The following is a 16,632-nucleotide window of genomic DNA, read 5'->3' on the forward strand; positions in this document are numbered from 1 at the left end:
GCCTTGCAAAGCCACACGCAGGACGACGCTTTCAAAAGCCTCTATTTGCATTTTTTCGTGTGTTTCGGCTGCCGTTCCAGCTGCCTCGATAATCTCTCGGGTGAGTACAAGAGAAGACAGGTGTTGTTTAGAATAACCTATTGTTGCGTGAGTTGGTGAACCTTGGTGAACAAATACGGGCTTTGCGCGAGAAAGGCAATACATACGGCAAAGACACGACAAGCGCAAGCGAAAGTCCTTCCTGTATGTGCTCTCTGTCTCGCGCAAAGCCCGTGTTTATTCACCAAGATGCACGAACTGGCTCAACAATAGGTTCTTCTAAACAACAGCTGTCTTGATGTCAGACGTCATTGTAATGCACTGATCAGAGAGATTATCGAGGCAGGTGTAATAGGAACCAAAAGGGATAATTGCATAAGTGTACCGTCCATTCTATTGTCAAAAAATAAGATTAATTATTAAGGCCATCAATTGGGAATATTCCCATGACAGATCGTTTCGTCTTTTTTCCTTGTTCCGATGTTTGCCGACAGTGGGTTTCAATCGGGTTTGCGCACGTGGCTGTTTTGCAGTTATGGTATCTGCTATGACGTTGCGATAAAATGTATATGTATATTTATGAGTGTTTTTTTTTCTTTCATTAAAACTCGTTTGAAGTGAGCGCTTGTTTATTGTCCCTCTTCTTTACGTCACTGGTCTGTTTTCGGGCTGTGAAGCTGAAGAACGTTTTCACTTAACGTAAATTATCTCCACGAGTACTCTGGCGATCGCACTTAGCGGGAACACAGGAACTCGTGGCTTCAGCTACTGCCAGGACATGCTAACACCGCCTCGCAGAAACAGCGCGCATGCGCCTAATGGTAGCAGGCCCACTACAAAACTCATCGCGCGCAAGCCGCCATCAGGATGCCAGCGTGTCGTCTACTGCCTGGCGCATAAAGATGTATGCAGCCCAAGTATTTGCCTTGAGCCAGCACAAATGTTTTCCCTGATTTTTTTTACTCTAATTTCGGAAGGCACATGCCAGCACCTACAATGGAAAGAGGCTCCAACAAAGCACTTTTTTTCTTTCTTAGTTTGGCTGCATATATTTAAAATATCAGAACGAACACATGTATTGAGCGGGCGGCGAGCGACGAGGTAAATTTAAATTGAGTCGAGCAAACCTCTTGCGTGTGCGAGACGGGAGAGGACCAGCATGAGAGGTGAGCGGGAAACAGAAGGGAGGCATTTAATTGGCAGGGGCGACAGACGACTTTCGTCTTTCGCCGACATTGGCGAGGAAAGAAGCAGATGCGCGGCCGTTTTTTTCTTACCGGGTAGGGTTGCTTAAAGATATACCGTATTGATTGTGTACTTTATTTATGTTCTCCTATGTGTTAGGCAGATGCGGTCTATTAAAATCAATGAAAAAAGTATATCTGTAAATGAATTTCCAAATGTTTATTTTGAGAAGTTACAACCGGTTAGTCTGTTGCGATTTTTCCGGGAATTCTTCCATTTTCCTGTTTGTTTTTTTCATGTGTCATTTGCTGTAATGATGCGATGGCGGTGCGTACGATATAACTTTTTTATTTTGTGACTCTGGGCAGCTTTATTTTAGCTTTAAGTTTTTTTCTCGCACAAATAAATATTCTTACATCCTTTACACCAAATAAACGTGTGAACTTCGCCAAATATCCAATGTTCCACAATACAGGCAATATACGGTTGGCATTTTGAACAACTTAGCAAAGAATGCTTACGCATTACCATAGTTGGATGTAGCAAATTTCTAAGTTGAAGCTAGGTTGTAAGCTTTTTCAGTTGCGTTTTTGATCCCTTTCCCGACGTTGTTTTTCAGAACCCGTGGCATCAGTTTCTTCAAAGCAGCCTGCGTCGGTTAGCCCGTTTTTTTTTTAATTTTGGTAATTCGCCTAGGATCGCGACAACACTAATGAAGAGAAATGTCCGAACTGTCTACTGTGAATATAACTGTCTACGCCACATAATAATCAAAAGAGCAAATGAAAACGCCGCTCAAGCAGAAATCATCAATCCGTCTGTATTTGCAGCTGTTTGGAATAGTTGGTAAACTTTCTGAAATACACGCGTGCGAACAGTAATGTAGGAATAATAGAACGAAGTCTCTACAATGCTGCACCTTTCAAGGCCATCATAATGCTGCGAGGTACCTTCATCAGCTGGAACGTAAGCTGCTCTTTTCGTATACCTTCGCTCACTCAGAGCACCCCCGCCATGGTACCGCGTGTTTTCGCGAGGGTAGTATGGCGACTTCACGTGCGTCTAATACATCCCAGCGGTGGCTGTGCCGTATCCGCTTGTACTTCAGGGCAATGGAACCGTGTGCACGGCGACTGTGTAACGGCTGCTTTGTCGGTGCCCTGGCTCTTAGTCTTCCCATTGATTGCACGGCGGCTGTGCGAAAGGGTTTCGAGCTAGGGCTTCAAAGAGACAAATTGGAGGCTCTCGTTTCGGTCGGGGTAGAAAATTTTTCTTGGTGGTTTGGCGACTTTAAAGGTTTTGCACATGCACCACATTATGCAATATTTCAAGTTCAGCCAAGAATAAATTCTGTTAACTTTCGAGGAGTTCTAACTAACATCTGTCTTTTGTATTTCTTTTGTCTGTGTTTTGTCTTGCCCTGCAGTGCTCTGCTGATTCACTCGCGCTCTAGTCTTGGAGGCAAGCATGACCGACGCGCAGTCCTCTCTCAGGAGCAACCGTCGTTGAAGCTCCAGAGAAATAACGTTTGCACATACGTCGATGTCGTGAGCTAGAAAGGTAATTATCACCCACCTAAACACAGTGGTATGGCTCGTAATGTTTTGTCAATAATCGATAAGACAAAGTGGGCGTCGCGTTTGGGGACGGTGCGGTAGCCCAAATAAAATATGACCTTCAGCTCATCGCAAACATAGCCTTTTCTCCCGGTCTTAGTTTGTTGCTCTAATCGGATCACAAAAAACAGCTTTCTCTTTGCCGCGGATGAAGACTTGCTCAGGTGGCCTTCAGTCTTTCTGGCAACGGCGGGAGTTATTAGGTCTTTGCCGTGTCTTCGCTAACCTGGGCTAGTGGGGCATTGGTCGGAGGGCCTGTTCTCAACAATGCCGCGTAACGCGGCTAAAAAAAATTACCTGAAGCTAATGGGGTGCTTTGTGACAGTTCTTGTGAGTTTCTCTTTGCAACTTAAAGTGAAAAAATTATCCAAGCGGAGTTTCTCTCGCTCTTGAGGCAAAACGCAACGCAATTAAATTAGAATACACCTGATATCAGGCGTACTACACAACAATCTAGGTTATTATTATGGGCAGTAAATTATACAATTACATTCAAAACAGGGCACACTACAGAAAAAACCGCAGTATTCAAACCTTATTCAATATAAAATTATGCAACCATTCTTTCCTTTTTCGTCCACGAACGTGAGTAGAAGAACGTTGATTAAATAGTGGTCAGCCTAAATTTAACTGGGGGCGCAGGCAACTACGAGAGACAAGGCACAAGCGCTGACACTACCAACTGAATGTTTTTTACGCCTCGGCTTGTACATTTATACCCTCTGGCCCCGTGGTCTCGCATCAACAGTGCGCACAAATAGTTTCTTTTTATCGGTTTTGGCAACCGACGCAGTACTGACACAATTGTTGGGGCCCTCTTTATATTCCATAGCGTCGATGATTTCGCGCGAACGCCTATCGTTGTTTTTATGCATGGTAATGACACCATGGAAGTCTCCTTCACACTATTGGCAATCTCGGAGGTGCATAGGCAAATGTACTGAGGGGACATTCTTTGCTGAGGCCTTGTCCTCTCGAACTCAGTCGTTCTTACAAAGGCCGGTCTGGCCAATGTAGCTTTTCCCGCACGATAACGATAGCTTGTACACAAACCCCTGCACACATGCTGCGTACTTGGTACGGTGGTTGGTTATGCACTGGCTCAATATCAGTGGCTGGTTAACGCGGCGGCACATGACATACCCTTTGTTTAGGGCTGAGCACACAACTGCACCCTTTCTCTGGGCACTATCTCCTTAACGTTGTATGTTATTCCGTGCAGATAGGGCACAACCGCAAGCTTGCTCCTGTCAATAGACTCTCTGGGACCCTCGGGGACTTTTCTCTTCTTGTTTTAAAGCAATAACTCGGAGATTGACACCAGGACCACATTTGGATAGCCTGCATTGCCCAGCTTCAAGATTTGGTCCGTGAAGCTCCTCTCCATTTCGTGGCAGCATGACTGACTTAAAGATGTCGGCTCAACGCGCGCCGACATCTCGTACCCACGGATCTTTGCTTTCCGCCACCATCAGAAAAGCGGCCGCCATGCCGGGAATATAACACGCGTCCTCGTGCTCATCAGAACAACGCCCTTGCCACCGCGGCGGCTAAATAATCAATATTTCGCTAACTTTGCTGATAATGCATTCATTGGAAACACAGGACGACGCCCTGTTGGATCTTTAGAGTACTCGGCAAAGAATGTTCATGCATATTTAAGGGGAGGCGCGCTCCATGTGTACAAATTTCCACACGAAAGTGCTCCGGGTTCTGGCAATAGTCAACAGGTCACCGGACAAATAAGTCATTCCTGAACAGCGTTAAGCTCTTTCTTCTAGTTAGCCGCTTTTTTTTTCGTGCACCCCTTTTTCACTGAATGCAGTACTGGTGAAAATAAGAAAAACATTTCATTGATTGATTGATATTTATTGATTATATTATGGTAGAGGAAACGAAATGAGATTGCGACAATAAACAGGTTGAGAACAAGGAAGTCAGCAACAGCAGAAGCAACAAGGAACAAGACACCTGCTGCCCAAGGTCACTTTCTTTGCTCATTCCAAGGACGAAGATAACACCATTGAAGCCAATGCACACCTGGCCTTGATCAGGGGCACCCCTTAGTCACGTGTCGTATCTCAGCCGGTCATGCACATGCCGGAACCTCTCTCCCTCTTTTCTCTCAGGGGAAAGGACGCGAGGAGTTTGGGAGCACGTGTCAGAGCACGGACGGTGCCTCCAGTGTACTCTGAGGTTCGCACCGAGTAGGGTGTGTGTCCCTTCACCCCGCGCTGGTTGAGTATACGTCTGTGTCATTCCCAGTCATGGAAGCAAATGTTTACGCTATGATCTTTGCAGCCAGGAAGAAAATCGCGGTCCTGGATAAGAGGCGCGGGAAGAGCCCTCGGGACTCGGGCCTTCTGCGGCGCCTGCATCTGGAGAACCTGATCGTGCACTGCTTCATGTCTCGCAGAAGGCACCGCGATGACGCGCCTTCTGACAGCAGCAGTGACGAGCCCAGTGACGAGATCGATGAGCCTCATCTCCCGCTGAATAATATTTCAAGGCGGAAAGTTTCCGGAGACCATGACGACGGTATGTGCTAAACCCCACCCCGTCTATTCTCTCGTGTTTGTGTAAGGGTTTCTTTTTATGCTCTTTAACATCAGCTGCTCGGTTTTGCTACCCTTTAGGTATGGAATGCGCTCATACTATGTATTCTCCTTATTTGAGTGACCATCTTCACTAAGCTCGGGCAAAGTTTTTGGGACCTTTCCAATTAGCCCGGGAAAGGTTCGGACGGGGACAGTGCTTGTACCATCATGCTGATATTGTCTCTACATCTCTTCTGGACGATGAGCAAATTTATGTCTAACACAACAGCTTAGCAAGTACAGTTTGCTCGCTTTGAGTTAGTCTTTTCAAATTCCTTGTAAACTAGTTTTATTCATTTGTTTTTTCTCCAACATTCTCCATGCGCAGACGACGAGGGACCATCCAAGCGGCCACGACTTCTTTGTCCGCCTGATGCAGACATTGCCGACAAAGACACTCTGGGAACCCGCAAGAACTGCGAACAGAATGTTCCTGCCGCGCAACCTATGGACGACCAGCATCCTGTCGGAGGATATGCCTGCTCAGATCCTGATTTCGACGACTTGGAGACTGTCCTGCCCCCTATTTTCGCTATCCTGGATGACTAGAACACCCGCGGCACCGAGTCTTATTCTTTTGTACAAATGGTAGTTCTATATGCGGTTGCTGTGCCCCACGCTGTAGCCGGGCAACAACGGCCCATCTTGAGGAAGGCTGCTGCAGCTTTAAGGCCACTTGAGACTGTTTAGCAACAACAGCAGCACTTTTGTTTTCGAGATCTTTTTTTGTATTGCGATTGCTTTTTCTGTACCCAAAAAATGACCGTTTACAGAATGTATGTACACGATAATGGTCTTCAGTGAAATACACACACTTAGTCATCATAGCACTTATTATGCATCATAATTTATTGAAATAAACTAGAAAAATCACCAGGGTGCAATTATTTACTGGCCTCAAATATTAACGCCAACTATTAAATCTTTCAAACAAGAAGACAAAACGATTGTAGCATATCCATAACAACCCAACACAGGTGATGCTAGCACAGTTACTCGTTATAATACGGCATATGTAGTACTCTGTTTGGCGGACGTGAAACAAAAGATCAGAAGTTGCTTAACAACATTTGTTCATCTCATCCGTCGCCTTCAACAATTCGGACTTAATAAAATACCTCGAAACACAAATAAACCACAAGAAAAAAGCAGTAAAATTGGGCAGCTCTGTACCGCATTTTACCTGTGCCAAGTGCGCAGGTTACAAAGTCAATCGTAGATATGTTACAGTAGTGCCACAATTAAATATTTGTTGGCAAAAAAAAAATTTTGGAGTAATTGCGACCAAAGAAATAGTATGACCCAACAAAAACAAAAGGCGGGCCATCATTCTCCCACAATTAAGAGACAATAAACCAGGAACACCAGAAACTTCGCCCAAGGCACCAATTTCGTTTCGCATGGATGCGCATAAAAATGCCGCATTGGGTGTGTGAGCATACTTATCGGTTGCAGGATTGTCGAAGTACATTACTTATCTGAAAGTTGTAAACCGAACGATAAAATCAAGGAATCCCCCAGGCCTATGTAGTCCATCAGGCTGTGATACCGGCGCGAACCTCCTTCATGCGTGCAGATCGGGTCGCAGCCAACCAGAACTTTAAACTGGCCCATTCCTGCGTCGACAACAATTCTGGGCAAAAAAATTCATCAGCTGGAACCGAGTGCTTTCTCAACGACAAACGAAAAAGCAATCAAAATGTATCCTCCATGGAGAATAAACACTATGATTCAACGTGTACATGGTACGTAGGATGGCCTCAACTTTGGATAGGAGCAGCAAAAGTGTGGCAAACTTTGCAGTGATCATTGATATTGCACAAGCGCGACGGATGTATACTATTGGCGTACGCTTCCTCGTACATTACGTATGCCTTTTAAATGCCACAACTGAAATATGCCGTGGCTGAGAATCGAACTCGCGTTATTGGGTTCAGCAGCACAAAGGCACAGCTACTGATCAACCACAGCGGGTGATTCTACGTGCGTTCACGCGACTTTATTAAGCGGAAAAATCAATGCTAAAGTGCTGTCCTCCTCTCTTGATCCTACACGCCCAGTTCTATGACGCTTACTCGAGGATGGATTTGATTCACTCCGCTACGGCAGGGTTCACCGAGCGTCCGACACAGTCCGTGGGCGGCCGCCGGCGGGTCGTGGTCGCAGTTCGTTTGTTCAGTTAAAGTTAAGCCACGGCACGATTTCTGCCAGGGAGAAGGTGCCGTTAGGTTTTCAGTAGGTAGACTGTATGAAGCTCAGTAAAGTCCATGATGTGTAAATGGTTTCACATAAGCGTAGATGCGACCTTTCGCTGCCTGGTACGCTAGATGATTATTTCAGCCCAGTAAATGCTAGAGAGGAGTCAGCCAACCTAATACAAGTACTAAGATATTAAAATCAAATTAACACTTTATCGCAGAGGGCAAACCCTAGGTTCGGGGCCAACTTTCCTCTGCTGAATGACCTAGCGCCGCAATTACCAGCACCACCACACATATTTGTGATCGCCTTTCGTACATGAGGAATGCAATCCCTAGAGTCAGCATATTCTTTGGAATTTGGGCGAAGCTCACTGCACAAGCTTTACTAAAGAAATGAAGAAATGGTGATCTAAGCTGGTGAAATGGCGGAGAATACAAAGCATTAAAAAGGCTATGAGGTATATATACTTTATATTTTGACCAGCAAGAACGCTGGGGCTGTGGTCGACTTCTGTAAAGCACCGGGTGCAGTATGCGGCAATTAAAATCGTCCAATCCCCGATAGGACAGCTGTTTATAAGGTGATTTTACTTATTTCGGCAATGATGTTTGTACTAAATTAACTATGTTGCATTGCAACCTTATTGATACCCATGCGAGTCTGTAGATCGCGTGCAGGCTGACACTGAAGCACTTGCGAGTTTTCGCGGCAATGGGGTTGACGTAAGCGTCGGCTGCTTTCGGGCACCGTGCCGAACCCAATGAGTCGCCCCATTTCGCGAACACGCCTCTTACAATACAGGGACTAGCCGGGAAGGGTCCAAAATTGAGGATAAAGCGCCTCGCCGATGAACGTTTCCCACGGTTCGAAGAGCAACGAGATACTGCTTGCGCCTCGGCTAGAGAAAATTATGATTATATGCGATGCTGAAATGCCTATGTGAACCATTCAACAGCCGATTATTAGGCTGAAGCGCGGTATGACGATTCTTGATATATAGAGACTAGCCAACAAATGATAGCGTGGGATGCAAGCATGTTGTTGCATTGCACTGGAACCGAAAAAGTTGTAATACCAATCTTGGACATCGTCCAACCACATTGCATGTAGTTGTGGTCTCAGCAAATGTCACGCGGTAGTTTTCTTCTTTGGGGGTTTACACTAAACAAGCTTTATCGACTAGAAAAACGATAAAAATTGTAACTGTTTAAGCCACTCTATGCAATCTGGATAGGAACAGAAGATTGACAAACCACTTCAGTGGCCCGTTATTCGCCCCGTCCTGTGGTTCCGGGCCAACGTCGACCCTGTTAAGCGTGCGAACGGAACACGGAAGACAGCAGATATAAAGTAGAAAAGCCGAGAAGGAAAGTATGGAAAAAGTGAGAAGGAGGACGGTATCCGGAGACGGAAAGAATCGTTATATAGAGTTTTCAATGCCGTACGGACACCTACGCAGACTTAGAGTACGCTTTGTCGTTGCGTCACACGCACTGAGCATGCGCCGTGCGCTACCCGGCGTTTGCGTTTAGTAAGCGTAAGACGTATTCAGTTTTTTTTCAGCAGACGCAGTCATTTCCCATTGTCTGATGGTAAGTGTAATGACATCTAGGCCAAGCTGTAATGTTTCTTCCTGGTCGCCAGGTGCTCCAGTCGTAGCCCAAATGGGGATGTCATCAGCGTAGATGGCGAAATTTAATGATGTAATTTCCTCAAGCAAGGGCGGGAGGCGTGTCATTACTGGATTGAACAGAATGGGCGAGAGCCCTGCACGCTGGGGTATTCCAACCCTGTTTGGGCAAGATGGTCCGATGTATCCTCCCACTTGCAGTCTGTAGGTTCGATTGCCCAGTCGAAAAACACAACAGGAATTTCTCTCGCACAGCAGAAATTTCTGTCTCAAGACAGGGATTTCCGTTGGGACTACAGGACGGTCTGTCGTGCGACAGGAATTTCTGTAGTACAACTTCACAAAATCTGTCATACGACAGGCATTTCTGTCGCACGACACGGATTTCTGTTGGAACTTTAGGATGGTCAGTATTGCGACAGGAATTTCTGTAGTACAATTACAGAAAATCTGTCGTACGACAGGCATTTCTGTCGCACAATAGGAATTTCTGTTGGGAATGCAGGATGGTCTGTTGTGAGACAGGAGTCTCTGTAATAGGACGACAGAATGTTTGTCGTACAACAGAAATTTATCTAGTACAACACGCATATATATCATGCGACATACATTGTGTATCCCCACTGCAAAAACATTTGTAGTAGAACTACAAAATGTCGTTCGCATGAGACATTTCTGTTGTACTACAGAAACGCCTATTGTGCAACACCCTGTAGGCACTACACAAATTTCTCTTGCACCACAGACTGTCCTTCAGCCACTACGACTGGATTCCGTAATTACTAATATTATCTGCCATGCGACGAACATTTTGTTGTCCCTGCAGATTTTTAGAGTCTGAAAGAGAATTTTAGATTCATTGCAAAAGTGTCACATGACAGACCGTTCAGTATATCTACAAAATGTTTTGCTTACCCTGTCGGAAAACCCCTCGTTTTCAAGCATTAGGAGAGCGATGAAATACACCGGAAAGAACGGAATGCACTGGAAAACGCAGAGTTGGACAACATCAACGCGGGGACCGCATTATCCATCGAGAGCGCAGAACAGACAACAGAAAGCAGGAGACAACAGAAAGCATTGTAAAACGCCGCACTGAACGACAGCAACGCGGGGTGGTTGCTGGAGAGCATCGAATAACACGGGGCCATTGCATTGGAGGACAGAGCTTCAGACAGGGCAAACGGGATAGCACGAGAGGATAGTACGGGATAGTGTAATACCGCTGCTTGGCTGGACACGGGAATGATACGTGCAACTTAAAAGCGTGGACTGGTTGTATTCCAGCGCCGCAATCGACGCAGATGCTCCGAAACTTAGTGTTTGCGGCCCGTGCGTTGCCGCAAATTCACATTTATTTAGCGTGCGCTGCACGAAAACAATGGTGCGTGGGAGTGACAGTCATCTCGTTGAATCGCAGCGCAAGCATCTGTTTTAATGAACGTTTTTTGCATTACTGCCATTGGCATTCCAGCGGTGTTTCAAAAATCTTTGCTACGAATTTGCAATTAACCACGCAACTTAGCACAAATCACTGTAATGTTCTAACATTACAGTGGTTATGGGGGTACGCTTTTTTTATAGGCGTAGCCCCATAACCAAAGAAATGGATACATAAAGAAATTCGCAAATTTCTTTGGTTCTTTGAGGGAATTGCAATTTCATATATTGTACTGTTGACAATCTTTGATAAAATAATGAGGCAATAAGGGCAGCCCGTCGGCAAAGCGGACGCATAAAGGACAAGCAAGACGTGCTTTTTGAAGTCGTGGTGTATTAGTCAGTGCACATTCTGACCCGTATTTCTGGGTGTCTGTGAGAGCCCAATTGTTTCAATCTGCGTGCTGTTGTTTTATTTTTTAGCACGCAATTTGTCTATTTTAACGCGAAACATGTGTCAAATCAAGCCTAAATAGTTAAAATACGATTTTAAAAACAGCGAACCAGTTGCCGCTACCTGTGTGAAAAAAAAAAGAAACGGCACCGGTGAACTCGTTGCATTACCGAGATGTGTTAAAACAATAAATGTAGAAAGAAAGAAAACGCGCGCCTTCCCTCAAGCCCGGCCCTTTGGAAGAAGTTCGGGAAGCAGCGTCACCACTGAAGGCATGTCGAGGCGCGACAGCACTCGCGGGACACAAGTTCTCGTGATCGGCCGGTTCCTTCCTTACCCTTCCTTTGTTCCCTCCTGCTTTGTTCGCTCCTGCTTTCCGTCTTTCGTTCAAAATTTGGCTGTGGCAGGGTGGGCGAGTGGCTCGTTCACATTTCACATCGGCGCTTTGCCTAGTTTAAGTTACGCGTAACTTTTTCTAAAAGCGTGCATCAGCAGCAACATTTGAAGCTTCGGATGTGGTAAAAGCAAGATCAGTGGTCGGGATTTCAAGCATCTCGAAGTGAGGACTCCTCTAGCGACGACTAACCGTGGTGCTTGGGATTAATGTGACTTAGAAGCGAGAGAATATGACGAATCTCGCAGGCAGTGTGATTTCGAATACGTGCGATGTGCTTCGAGAATCGACTGAACCTGCAATGACCCCTGGGTGACTGCGGCAGGTATCGTGCGTGCGTACTCTTCGAGATAGTGCAGCACCACAGAGACGTGCGCTTTTCACCACAGGATACCCTTCCACGCCTTTCTCTGCGAATGCATTGTCAACGGATCAAGGTTCACCAATGCAAGCATCCCAGCTAATGATTGACTTTCCGTTTTAAATCTCTCACGTTTTGCAGTTTAAATAAAACAGGTTCAAGAAATATTTGTTTACTTGTGTTTTAATGGCCCTAACTAATCTAAGAAACGCATTTTTGAACGGTTAATGTCCATGCTCGTTTAATACATATTTTTTTCTACCCGGGAGAGTAAATTTGCTTTCATGAGCAGATGGAGCGTCACTGACGAAACGCGATGATGGTACGTGATTTGGCCCTGCTTCAGAAGCACGGCCAAATCATCTGAAAAGTTCCCAAATGAGTCTGGGTAAGCTTTGTAGCGCTATTTAGGTTTCCCTGACGGAAAGACTTCTGTATTTCTTGTTAACAGCTACGCGGGTTTGTAATTACACGGCTATTAAAGAAAAAAGGCATAGCGCGAGCATCGGCAACGCTATTCGCTGGAGACGGCGTGGTCTCCGGCGTGTTCCAGCGGCTGCCCGATCCACGAGTTTCCGCGTGTGCGGTGTGCACGAGAGCTTACGTGACTGCACATGCATCAGGCATGTGCAGTCTGCGTAACATCAAACTTTTGTATTGCATGCATGAATGTACCACTCGTTGCACTGCTTACATTGCACAGCAGAAATTTGGGCTAGTTGTTGATGCGACTTCGACATGGTAAAAGGCTCACTAGACGGGGACAAAAGAAAAGACAGTGACACGGGACGAGCGCTAATGACACGGGATTAGCGCTCGTCCCGTGTCACCGTCTTTTCTTGTGTCCCCATCTAGTGCGCATTTTACCATGTCGAAGCTTACATTGCCTTTTGGTACAACTTTCTGAAATTAGTTATTCACTGAAAACAATTTTAAGCTTGTTCCAGGAAGGCAATAATGCCCCAATTGCTTATGTTTGTTGGCCATATTTTTAATAAAATTGTTATGCACATCCTGCATACTTCAGGTACTTAATTGAAAAACATCACGGCAAGTAAATTTTTTTTTGCAAAACAAGTTGAAATTCAAGACATGACAGGGTTTGCTATGAAAACAGACATGACAGGGTTTACTACAGACCACAGAACAGGATTTATTACAGACTACAGGACAGTATTTACGACAGACTACAGGAAAGGATTTACTACAGACTACAGGACAGGGTTTACAACAGACTACAGGACAGGACTTACTACAGAATGTCCCATTCCCTCACAGGATTATTCTGTCGTATTTTTTTGTTGCGTTTTTGGAATAGGTGTACAGGAAATGTTTATTGAATGTAAGCATATGAAACGATCACTTCAACTGTGTGCTTTAATTGTTGGCACCGGTTACCGGCACGCCGAAGATGTTAGGCAAAGCTCCGCGTTCGTCACGGTCTAAAATGTTACGTGGCGGCAGCACAAGAACAATGAACGATGATGGTCTATTTACGCTATTTACAATCCGCCATTACAGCGTCCACTCTGTCTGCGCGTCTGGTTTTTCGTCTTCAACGCCGGGCTATGGCGCCATGGAGCATTGTCCACCGGTCCCATGACAATATTTAACCTACATATTTTAGTTATATTCATATTAAACTATATAAATTGAGAGGCTCCGGCGAGAAGGTTTTGTTGAAGGCGAGAAGGACCTTTATTCGGCAAGCAGCAGCCCGAACCCGAGAAGGGACTTCAAACCACGTAGATGATGATCGAGCGTTCCGCTCCCCGGCGATGAGGTGCTGATGATGAACGGGCGAGGTAAGAAGACGAAGACGATGAATTGATGGCAAATAAATGGAGGGAAAACGATGAAGGAAGCTCGGCAGTCACTTGCGCTTACACATATTTCCCGGGCACACAGAAGCGGCCATCCTGGCCGCAGGTTATGTCGGGGCTGGGCGACGAATGAATTTCTTCAAGCGTGAGACATGAACGATTTCAGTCCCACGGCAGCGACGGTCAGCAACAGTGCGGATAGGAGTCACGCGATAATTAACTGGTGATGTTTGTTCCACCACAGTGTAGGGGCCAATAAAGCAAAATAGAAATTTCTCACACAATCCCGGGGTGCGGACAGGTGTCCAGAGTAGAACTTCATCCCCTGGCGCAAACGATACATCTCGGTGAGTGGAATCGTAGTTAGACTTGCAGACCTTTTGGCTGGCCTCAGTATTTTCGCGAGCGAGTCGTCGGCAGTGTGCAACCCTGGACACAAATTTTTGAGCAACGTTGGTTTTAGAATCACCGGGTGCAGAAAAGAAGGACAGGTCCAGGACAGAGGACGGCTGGCGGCTGTAGAGAAGGTAAAACGGTGAAAATCCAGTTGTGCTCTGTACCGCGGTGTTGTATGCGAAGGTTACAAATTGGAGAATGCTGTCCCAGTTTTTGTGATCGGGGTGAATATACATCGAAATCATGTCGGAAAGTGTGCGGCGAAAACGCTCCGTCAAACCGTTGGTCTGTGGATGGTAACTGGATGTGGTTTTGTGGACAGTGTCGGCGGCACGAAGAACTTCTGCAAAGACTGCTGCCAGAAAAGTTCGGCCACGATCACTGATAACAACACGAGGAGGGCCATGGCGCACAAAAATGGCGCGTAAGAAAAATTCGGCCACTTCTACAGCGCAGCCGGTTCGGAGAGGTGCGGTTTCTGCATATCTGGTCAAATGGTCGACGGCGGTAACAATCCACCGATGGCCAGCAGCAGTCTCAGGCAATGGTCCGTATAGGTCGATACCAACGACGTCAAACGGGGCCGCAGGGCACGGCAAAGGTTGCAGTTTGCCGGCAGGTGGTGACGTACGCCGTTTGCGGTGTCGGCAAGGTATGCAGGAAGCAACATATCTTGCGACGCTGGTGGAAAGTCCAGGCCAGAAGAAATGGCTCTTGACGCGATTGTAGGTTTTGTGGTATCCTAAATGTCCCGCTGTGGCGTCGTCATGAGAAACTTTCAGAATGGTATCCCGGAGAGATTGCGGGACGACCGGAACCCACTTATCGCCAGACGGATGGTAGTTGTAAAGATAGAGGGCTCCATCCAAAAGCTTGAATTTGTTCAGCTGACGGCGGTAGCGGCTGTTTGGCGCTGGCACTAGTCCGGCCAGTTGGTCCATCAAGGTGCGGCAGTATTGGTCTTCACGTTGGCGTGCCACTAAGTCCGAGGAGGATTGCAGTTGAGTGGCGTCTAATGGTGCCATGGGCAAGGCTGCCGAGGCATTAGAGGAAGGACCGTCAGCGTCTGGCAACGCCGCAGGACAACGAGAGAGGGCGTCAGCGTCCATATGTTTTTTCCCGGGCTTGTAAATTACAGTAAAATCATACTCCTGCAACTTGAGGACCCAGCGCTCGAGTCATCCTGAGAGATTTTAAGTGATGATAGCCAGCATAAAGCGTGGTGATCGGTAACGATGGTAAAGGGACGTCCGTACAAGTACGGCCGAAATTTTTGGACTGCCCAAACAACCGCAAGACACTCCTGTTCAGTTATCGAATATTTGCGCTCAGCAGCTGTCAAAGCTCTGCTTGCGCAAGAAACAACTTTTTCCAGCGATGAGGCACTGCGTTGTAAGAGCACCGCACCTATTCCTTTCCCACTGGCGTCTGTGTGCAGGATAGTCGAAGCGGTGTCGTCAAAGTGGCAGAGAACAGGATCTGAGGTGAGGGCTTGCTTGAGTGTTTCAACCGCTGCCTCGAAGTCGTCCGACCAGTGGAATGAAGAACCGGTGGCCAATAGATTGGGAAGAGGGGAACAATCGTGGCAAAGTTTCGAATAAAACGGCGAAAATAGGAGGCCAAAACAAGAAAACTGCGTAAATCTTTCAGGCAGGCTAGTCTCGGGGAGTTGAGGACCGCATGAACTTTATCAGGATCAGGCCGAATTCCGTCCTTGCTGACAATATGTCCGAGCACTTTAATTGATTTGCTTGCGAATCGACACTTTTTTTGCATTGAGCTGAAGCCCGGCGTTAGAAAGACACGTTAACACTTGGTCGAGGCGTCTTAGATGCTCTTCAAAAGACACAGAAAAAATGACAATATCGTCAAGGTTGCATAGGCAGGTTTTCCATTTCAGACCACGAAGGACGGTATAAATCATTCTTTCAAAGGTTGCGGGAGCGTTGCATAAGCCAAACGGCATCACATTGAATTCATAGAGGCCGTCAGGCGTGGCGAATGCTGTTTTTTCTTTATCTGCTTCGTTCATAGGAATTTGCCAGTATCCGGATCGGAGATCTAAACTCGAAAAGTATTCTGCACCTTGTAATGTGTCCAGGGCGTTATCGATACGTGGCATGGGGTAAACATCTTTTTTTGTGATTTTGTTAAGGGCCCTGTAATCGACACAGAATCTCACGGAACCGTCCTTTTTCTTGACCAGAACAACGGGCGAAGACCAGGAGCTCGATGATGGACGAACAATGTCCCGTTTGAGCATGTCATCAACATTGTCTTGTATTACTTTACGCTCAGCAGAGGAAACGCGGTACGAGCGACGACGAACAATGCAAGACCCATCCGTTTCGATTCGGTGAGTCGCTGCTGCTGTCTGGCCCAAGACTGGAGAATGGGAGTCAAATGCTGCTTTGTGTTTATCCAGAAGACCTCGTAGAGCTTCCCGCTGACCTGGCGTCAGTTCTGCGCTTATAGCGGTATCCAAGGAGACTGACACTGAACTTTCGACTTGGCAGGCAGGTACATTAGAAGAAATGGGGCATATAAAGCGGACA

The 16,632-nt window shown here is 46.4% G+C and overlaps 1 protein-coding gene across 1 annotated transcript; it reads left to right on the forward strand.

Moving 5' to 3' along the window:
• Window positions 1–5,128: 5,128 nt before the first annotated feature.
• On the forward strand, window positions 5,129–5,992 carry LOC144146639 (uncharacterized). Its single transcript, XM_077678577.1, has 2 exons — window positions 5,129–5,378; window positions 5,766–5,992. Exons 1-2 carry the CDS (start codon window positions 5,129–5,131, stop codon window positions 5,984–5,986), a joined length of 471 nt encoding a protein of 156 aa, XP_077534703.1. The 3' UTR covers window positions 5,987–5,992.
• The last annotated feature ends 10,640 nt before the right edge of the window (window positions 5,993–16,632 follow it).

Source organism: Haemaphysalis longicornis, unplaced genomic scaffold (assembly GCF_048455015.1).
Source record: "Haemaphysalis longicornis isolate Haplotype H1 unplaced genomic scaffold, Haemaphysalis longicornis Haplotype H1 scaffold_7, whole genome shotgun sequence".
Classification (NCBI taxonomy): Eukaryota; Metazoa; Arthropoda; class Arachnida; order Ixodida; family Ixodidae; genus Haemaphysalis; species Haemaphysalis longicornis.

What these genes read in the sequence shown, in the direction of transcription:
- LOC144146639 (XM_077678577.1), top strand. Translation starts at nt 5,129, where the DNA reads ATGATCTTTGCAGCCAGGAAGAAAATCGCGGTCCTGGATAAGAGGCGC. An exon ending in TTCCGGAGACCATGACGACG is followed by an intron (nt 5,379 to 5,765) that starts GTATGTGCTAAA and finishes CTCCATGCGCAG; the next exon opens with ACGACGAGGGACCATCCAAG.